Genomic DNA, 9308 nt, shown 5'->3' on the forward strand with positions numbered 1-9308 from the left:
GTGTTAGGTCCAGCTTAAATGACTCCGTGAATATATATATATTATATATATGTATAATAATGACTTTTTAAATGTCTGTATCATTATCTTGTGTAAAAGCTTTGTGTATCGGTTGATTTAACGATCTATTGAGAGTTTGATTTAATTGAATATTTTACTTAACGGTGGAGTTATTACATTTAAAATTCAGATGTAAGTTGGTGAATTGATTATTATATGTGCAACTCTTTGGCACACAGCGCATTTACTATATGCATTCAAGCGAGTAGCGATATTTTATAAGAAACTTGTGCATTTACGGAAGTAAACAAGTTACTAGTATATGATTGTGAAACGTATGTGTTTGTATTGAATGACTGTAAGTCGTTAATGACAGAGTATTCACTTATGTCGTATCTTTTAGCCGTTTCTTCGTGTTGAATCGTACGGCATATTAGACGTTATGTCGTCCACGCACCGATAGTGTGACGCCAGTGCTACATGAGCATCTTAGTCTATCAGGTGTCATACTCGTTGACAACACCTATGACACCTCGTTATAAGGCGGCGATATTGGGAACCGTTTGCACCGGTATAAGGCCTGTCACGTCAAACGTCACCAATACGTTCTACTTCCGGAAACAGTCTGCTCGGCGTTGTCACCGGTCACGTGACACGTCACCAATACATTCTTCCTTCTGGTATAGTCTGCTACGCGTTTGTCAACATTCTACTTCCGGGCATAGTCTGCTCGGCGTTTGTCAACATTCTACTCCCGGGCAAAGTCTGCTCGGCGTTTGTCAACATTCTTCTTCCGGGCAAAGTCTGCTCGGTGTTTATCAACATTCTACTTCCGGGCATAGTCTGCTCGGCGTTTGTCAGCCTTCTACTTCCGGGCATAGTCTGCTCGGCATTTGTCAACATTCTACTTCCGAGCACAGTCTGCTAGGCGTTTGTCAACATTCTACTCCCGGGCACACTCTACTCAGCGTTTGACAAATATCTACTTCCGGGCAAAGTCTGCTCAGCGTTTGTCAAGATTCTACTTCCGGGCATTGTCTGCTCGGCGTTTGTCAACATTCTACTCCCGCGCACAGTCTGCTCCGCGTTTGTCAACATTCTACTCCCGCGCACAGTCGGCTCGGCGTTTGTCAACATTCTACCACGGGCACAATCTGATCGGCGTTTGACAACATTCTACTCCCCGCACAATCTTCTCCGTGTTTGTCACATTCTATTCCCGCGCACAGTCTGCTCGGCGTTTGTCAACATTCTACTTCCGGGTTTGATACAGCTCGGGTTATCTGCAGTGTTCTTCCGGGCTTGGTACAGCTTGGAGTTTGCTACTTCGCATAACACTACTTCCGGGGCTCACATCCGACTCGGGTCATTGACGGCTTGGTCTAGACTCTCACTACTACTCCACCACTACTTCTATCGTTCGACATCTTCAGCTAATGTTCGACTATCTCATCTACAGACAAGATATAACATAATGGTGCACTTTAAAATGGCCATTAAATTTGATACTCAATTGTTCTTCTTTTCATTAGAAAATAGTCATATCATATTGTAAATAGTTTTGTTTAGGGGTGTCAACGAATATCCGAATATTCGGTCCCGCACCGATTATTCGAATACTATTTTCTGAATCGAGTATTCGGAAGAAAAAAGTAAAAACATCGAGAAATTTCAAAGACTTTCTATTCGTGAAATTTGCTTCAAACATTGTTTTAAAAAGTTGTTCTTCGTGTCATAGTGTTTATTCCGGTAGGTGCGATAATGCGTCGCTGTGGTGATGCAAGTATACCTGTCATAAATCCCGCTAATTGCCTACCTTTCGGAAACTTTAATTGACCAAAGACAGTCACTTTGTGTCACAATTATGATAGGGGCAAATCACGTCGGCAATTAAAACACCGACCCGCAATTGATCTAATGATTCGAATTACATTTAAAATGTTCAAAGATTAAATGAGTAAAGAAAAAGCCGACTTGGTGTAAAAAACAAATAAGAACTTATACAAAAGATTTTTTTATTGACGTAAATCGTGATCTCCAATCGAAAATGTTTTTTTTCTTATTTAATTCAATGTTCATGTGCCCGTGACGCCGATCCGAGTGACTTTTAAATGTGGCAACGTTAAAACACTGACTTTAAACCAGGTTCAAAGTGTGTTCTGGCATCTTGTTTCAGTAGATATCGTTGGTGTTTTGTCCGTATGTAATAAATTTGTTTTTGTTTGAATGTGTTCGATATGTAAATAATACGTTTAAGTTCAGCTTACATTATTTCTAGATCTAACTGTTTTGTCATGTAATTGTTTTGTCGTCATTTTAATATTATTTTCTCGTTCTATTGTTAATACAATATTAAAAGTTTAAAATCAGTCTTGTCATTCAATTTTAACAATAACATCTAGCTATAAGAAGTCTTAATTCTAAAAATACAACGTCCGATTCCTTTGTTCGATCAAGCTTATAAACAAATATTCACGAATATTTGATCAACATCTAATAAAAAATAATCAACACAATCAACTTCGAATTAGCGACGGCAACGCTTTGTCAATATTAAGTCACTTTCGGCGAACTTCCGATAAAAAACGAAAGTAAAATTCATGGAGTAATGATACGGTAAACAAAGTTGATTTTGTTGATTTTCTTTCAACAGATGATGACCGAATATCCGATAATATGCGTTCAGAAGGATGACCGAATATTCAAATAGCAAAATCGGTATTCGTTGCTATATCTAGTTTTGTTTTATTATATTTTGTAAATAAACTTGTTTATGTTAACAATTGTTTGTTTCTGGTTCTAGAGGGGTTATTGCTCTTAGTTATCAGAGTTTCTGCAGTCCCGACGATTACGTTGTTAATACACTGGAATGCGTTAAAACGTTTATAGAGTCTGTGCCCCCTGTATGTGCAAATTTTAAATATGTGTTTGCGGGTGGGGTGGGGGGAGGGGGGAAGTATGCGTGAAAAGTATCAGGGAGTATCTTTGCTTTCAATGCCATGCAAATTATAACGACTGACTGATAACTGACTTACCGCATCCAATATAATAATATGAACGTATTTACTAAGAAGTACTTTTGGTTGCTTGTGGAATGTTAATGGTTACAGTTCAATACAGTGACAATAATATGCTAAATACAATAAAATCTTAAAAAAAACTTCTTAAACGCTGTTTAAAGTCATACTCGTAGCGACGGGAGCTGAGGGATTTGCGTTGGGTGCGAACGCACTAAACATTGTTTGACGAGTCATAAAATATCTGTTAAAGCGTAATAGATCTCGTAACGTCATGATGAAGCCTACGTATTCTGGGTTGAAATCCCAGTCCAATAACCTTTTTCGACAATCGTCTAAATGGCTGGAAAAAAACAATTTGATTAACTTGAATAAATAATTTTAATAAAAAGAAATTACATTTTAGATGACTTTTAACGGAATGTTATGCCAGCTTTCGAAAATGACTGGATGCAAAAGGACACCCTGTCGACATTTGCCTAATGAATCACTGGTTAATAATTTTGCATTATACCACGAGTTATAACAATTAAACATTGTGCACAGCATTTTCATCAGACTGCGTTGTCTTTTTGTTATATACCCGTACAACCATTTTCGGATCACCTATATGGTTTCAAGCAAAAAATGTCAACTATGCTCAAAACAGGTTAACTTTTGTTGTAAGGCTAGGAAACAAATCATTTCTACAAAGCAATATAGCTTTTGTGTAGTTAACCAACATTTAATGGCATCTATTCGGCTCCACAAACAGAACTTTCCACAGCGTTTTAATTATGTCAAACTTGACACAATGAAATATGTTTTACTCTTAAACATTTTTTATAAATAATTTAAAACTTTATAACAAATGATCAGGTGGACGTGAACGTTTAATGTTCTTTAACTGTGATGAATCTTGAGCAAAATAGTTCCAGACAAACAATTGTTTTGAACAAAAGTCAAATATTTCCTTAAAATTTGCTTGATTTATGAATAGTAGAATTTTGGAATTGTAAAATACACCAATTTTATGAAGATTGCATGATTCCGATAAATAACGAAAGTTTATACCGTTCGTATTGTTGATTTTACATTCTATACATTTGTTGTTTCATATGTAAAAAAGGTGTGTTCGCGCATACTAGTGTCTGGTTATACACCGTATAAAATAATGTACTTCCGTGACTGATCAAAAAAGGTGGTTATTGAAAACTTGTAGTGGGGAAAACATGGATGTTATATCATATTCATGTCGATCACTCATTGATTATAGTCAATTTATGTGAAATTTCATATAAAATGCTCTATAACTTCAGTCTCTAAATACGGATAAAAAGTCACCACAATGGCGGATTTTTCGTTTCATTTTCAAAATTTTCTAGGAGGAGAACCTCCAGCCCCCCCCCCCCCTTTACCCCTTTCCCCACTCCGGATCAATAACAATCGTTGATGGAAAAATTATCACACCCTCTTAAAAAACTGGCTACGGGCCTGAACGTAATCTTTGTTTGTACAATATTCAACAAAGTACGCTTGACTGTATAACTGATTGCAACGTTTAACATGTATAACATTTACGTATGTAAATGCAATATTATCTATATACATTGAGTGCTATCTTAAAATTATATAAGTTCGACTAGCTATCTTCGATATATCACTCAGAAAGTACATATATAATGGTGAAAAGACGAGTGAAAACGATTTTGGTACAGCGATGTATAGCACAACATTTTACTTATTGTGTCACAAACAAAGTTAACACCGGCGGGCTTTATATCAACGTATATTTTTATTACGTTTTACAATTCTAAAAATGCTACAGTCTACTCTCATTATGACCTTAATACAAACAATAATTATTTCCGCTCTTTGTACAACCAGACTTTCAGCAAACTTAAAAAAGGCGATAACATTGCTTGGTTTAGACCATCTGCAATATTTCATCATGCCATTGTTTCGGAAGACGTTACTTCACCTGATGAAGTGGACGTAATTCATTACAAAAAGGAAAAGGGATTATCATTTCGTATAGCTAGAGATACGTTAAAATTTGCTGAACAGAAAGGGGACCCGTATCTAATTGTTTACCCGGAGGAAGTCACACAAAAAAATAACGCAAACGAAGTTATTAAGAGAGCAGAAACAAGATTAGGAGAAACAAAATATAAGCTTACACAAAACAACTGCGAATCTTTCGCTTCGTTTTGTAAAACGGGAGAAAGCTACAGTTATCAGGTTGAATGGTTCAAAGCTAGAATAGTTGTATTTATAATCATCAACATCCTGAGGCCTTCATATTTATTGACATCGATACCCGAGTTTGCAGTCATTTGCTATGCTCTGGGGGCATTAATGACTATTCTTGCGGAAATATGTTTGGTGCTCATTGATATTTGGCGAAGCAATAATAAAAGAAAGAATGGCGACTATTCGCATAAAGTTTATGATGCAATGGTAAGGCTGAGGATTCTTGAGGCAGTTTGTTCTGTTTCTGCAGGTATCGGTTTAGGCATTGGTGGTGGTGTACTTGGAGCACTTATAGGCAGTTATATTCACTGGGTATTTGCGTATATATTTTGCGCCTATGGGTATACGGTCCTTGGCTTAATTGGGACAGTTATTGGTTATGTTATCGCATCTTTCTTAGCACCGAGTATAGGAACAATTGTAAAAAAAATTAAACCGCGAAGGCGATTCGATGATATTGCTGTTGAAATTGAAGATGTTCATGCTGGTGATCATATTTTTGTTAATGCATCTGTACTCCATCAACAATGCCACGCGATTGTTGTCGATGTTTCACATACATCCGAACAAATCTGTGTGATAAGAAATGCGTTCCGGAAAGGCGTAGTGAGGGAAATGCTGAAGTTTAAGAAACCTGTTTACAAAGCATTATACAAGGAAGCAAAAATATATAGCCCACACACGGTTATTGAAAGGGCGAAATCAAAAATTGGTGAAAGGGAATATTCTTATTTTAACTGCAAGCGGTTTGCACTCTGGTGTAAGGAGTCTGAAAAAAAAGAGAATGAAAACATTGAGTCTGTCTATACCGATAACACAAGAGCTGAAAACATGGAGCCTTCAAACAGAGAAGTCGTCGAAATAGAAACGCATACCTTAAATTAGTTATGAGCTTAAGACGTGTATCAATAGTAGTGATATAGTTGTTTTACGAAATCTGTATTGATTAACATCTTTTCTGCAGTGTAAAACTAAAACATTGAAAGTTGTAAGCGGGTGAATAATGTGTACGTCAATTTAAATAAATACACCGAACGAAAAAAGGACTGAACAATAGCACTGTCAAACAAAGAACAGTAAAAAATGTGTTCCTTATAATAAAATGACTGCGTTCTTGATTTGTATATGACAATTCATATACGCAATGTGTGTGTTACTGTGTGTTTGCGCGCGAGCGTGTGCGGGCGTGTGGCTGTGTCTTTCTATATTGTTTAAGTGCGTTGGTGCCTTTGTTTGTCTATCTAGTTAACTGCCAAACTGACGGTATTCCGCATGGTTAACAAGATTGGTATTGATGCAAATACTGGAGCATTTGTATCCATTCGATTGTCGAGCGTTGTAAGCATTTATAAATATTCATAACTCAAAGAGAAGAATGAATTTATCTTGGGCAATTAATTGTTTTAATTAAACATTTTTCAAATGAAACTACAATATGTGATACAATTAACAATTGGTTTATATAAGTGTTATTAAAACTATGGTATCATATAAGTTTTATGTAAATTTATAATTTGCGATCAGACTGTGAAAAGTATCTTAACTTCGCAAATGTCAAATGCCAGCGTACACGTGTTTGTTGAAAGCATATTTTCTATGCGTGAGTTTTCAGCTCTATTTTGATGTGAAACAAAACAAATATTTCAGAAAGTCACTTAATTCAAATAAATGATAAGTACGATGAAAACTACGATAATAAATCACTTCCCTTTAGTATATTTTTTATCTTATTAATCAAGCATACTTAAGGTTTTTTAGACTCATTTAAATCATTTAGCATGTTATCATGTAACCATGTTTGTTTTTTTAAACCCTATTATTGCTTTAGTTGGATATGTATATGAAAGGCTTTTTAATTAAAGTTTTTGATTCTGAGTGTGTATCAAATGTTTTGTAATATTTACGTCATTATCAACAACTTAATTGATTTATTAAACTCATTGTTCAAATGATTTACATGTGCAACTATTGAGTATTTTAATGCAATTGTTTCTCTATTCAGTATGCAGGAACGAATAGACCCGTTATATGTATTGCCGAGTAAAATAGAAACAATACCAAATCGTTTATTCATATTGAATCTGTTTAAGCTTTTAACGGATGAGTTTAATGATTTTAAAATGTCAATTAATCGTTAAGTTATATTGGCACCTTGTTAAACTGTTCTTATCAGTACGTCGGTTCAATCCGACTGTCCGCTCGTTCTTTCGTCCGATTTTTTGACGCGGGAAACGCAAAAAGTATTAAACTTTACAAGAATATTAACAATCATGTAATTTCAACATTTAAGAGGGATTGTCTCGATATATAGCCGATATAATTGTCCCATATTAGGCTAAAAGCAACACATTTTTCGCGCCAAGGTATAGCAACGAGTAATGCTGCTACAGGTATGAAACGTTATAAACATATAAAGTGGCATTAGATTTTTCGCACCAATATATTTTATTATTTTCCTTCGTAAAAAACATCTCAAGCTATTGCCTTTGTTTAGCGAAAAAAGCTATTTTTTACTTGTGTCGCGCATAACTCAAAATGTATTGGTGCAAGAAAGATGTTATTTTACAAACATATGAACAAACATGTTAACGTTCGCTCCTGCATTTTTGGTTCGCGTTTTCTTTCTCTAAAAAAGGCGGAGCAATGACCCTTTAGCAGAAAAACAACATTATATCCTGACTGTCGCGCATTCATGAACAACTAACACATATCTACTAATTTTTGTTCGCACATTGTCACTTAAAGTTATAGTTGCTTCTTGTCTGGAAATCGTACCTTTGAGTTATAACAGATATTTTCTTAACTTGTAAATTTTTTGATTGACTTTGTCTGCCATGTGCTTTATATCAGTAATGTGATGTTTTTTGTTAAATATTTTAAGGATCCCGCGTCGATCATGAAAATTGCCTCCTGCTGGCTGAAATGTAATGCCGTTTGTTGTTGAAGTTTTTATACTTTGTAAAATTGTTTGTACAATCCGGCTGTGATTCATATTATTGAGAGGAGTTATTCATATTAATGACATATATTTTTGTTAATTCGGTTATAAGAGTGAGGGTTGTGTTATACTGTGTCAGCTGAAGTTTCACTAAGCTTTTGTTTGTTGGGACATGCTTATAAGTAAAAATATTATTTTCTAAAAATGTTTACTTTATCGATAACAATGTTTATTATAAATAGATTAATTATAAACAAAACCTTAATAGAAAATAAATATGTTTGTGTGTTTTCCGTTGTGTATGTGTTAATTTTGTTTAAGTTCAAAATTAAAATATATAAAAAAATATTCGTAGAATGATGTTTAACGATTTCATTTATTGAGAGAAATACATTTTCTAATTTAAATATATTTCCTCATGTATTAACATTTTAACAGACTTTAACATGTTGATTAACATTTTACACATCAACATTGCAGTCAAAATGCGTAGTGTCACTATTTATTTACAAAAACAAACTACAGCAACATCAACAAAATTCCATATATTTGTCATTATAAAATGGTATTTTGTAGGCACAACGCAACGTTTCAAACGACTCGATTGTTGGGATAAATTGTATGATTTTACAGGTGCACTCATACAGGAAACATTTAAATATTTCATTTAATGAACGCAGTGATCATTTACATTTTGCAAAATGAATGTGTTATATTTCAGTAATTCTACTTTGTATATCTGCTTTTTGTTTTTAAAACAAACTAAAATAACTTGTCTTGTTATTTCTGTAAGTCGAAATAGTCTGAAATGAACATTACCCGGATTGTACGGCGATAAAGTCCATATATTTTCATCCACAGATATACGGATAAATAGCAAATTTCAATAAAGTTGTATATAAATTATGTATTTTAATTTTTCGACACAGATTCAAGCAGCGTCAAACACACATTTAACATACGTTTGTGAAACAACTGCATACAATAAAATATTGACATTTCTGATGTGGGAAAGTATGGGTATGCATTTATTTTCAGGAGACTACAATCAAATTACAATAGAAAACTTCAGCTTTACACATGCTACAAATGTCAAGATCAATTTAAGACTTCGTTTATAC

General features: G+C 34.5%; 1 protein-coding gene across 1 annotated transcript; it reads left to right on the forward strand.

The window, feature by feature from the left end:
• Positions 1-322: 322 nt before the first annotated feature.
• LOC127840419 (uncharacterized) lies at positions 323-8960 on the forward strand. Its single transcript, XM_052368834.1, has 4 exons — positions 323-335; positions 687-875; positions 969-1201; positions 4884-8960. The coding sequence occupies exons 1-4, from the start codon at positions 323-325 to the stop codon at positions 6132-6134; spliced, it is 1686 nt and encodes a 561-aa protein (XP_052224794.1). The 3' UTR covers positions 6135-8960.
• The last annotated feature ends 348 nt before the right edge of the window (positions 8961-9308 follow it).

This window comes from Dreissena polymorpha, chromosome 8, assembly GCF_020536995.1.
Source record: "Dreissena polymorpha isolate Duluth1 chromosome 8, UMN_Dpol_1.0, whole genome shotgun sequence".
NCBI classification, from domain to species: Eukaryota; Metazoa; Mollusca; class Bivalvia; order Myida; family Dreissenidae; genus Dreissena; species Dreissena polymorpha.

Bases quoted from the DNA above. Each gene is read 5' to 3' on its own strand.
- LOC127840419 (XM_052368834.1), top strand. The intron at 876-968 runs GCATAGTCTGCT...CACTCTACTCAG, and splicing joins TGTCAGCCTTCTACTTCCGG to CGTTTGACAAATATCTACTT. The intron at 1,202-4,883 runs GTTTGTCACATT...TTGTACAACCAG, and splicing joins CCCCGCACAATCTTCTCCGT to ACTTTCAGCAAACTTAAAAA.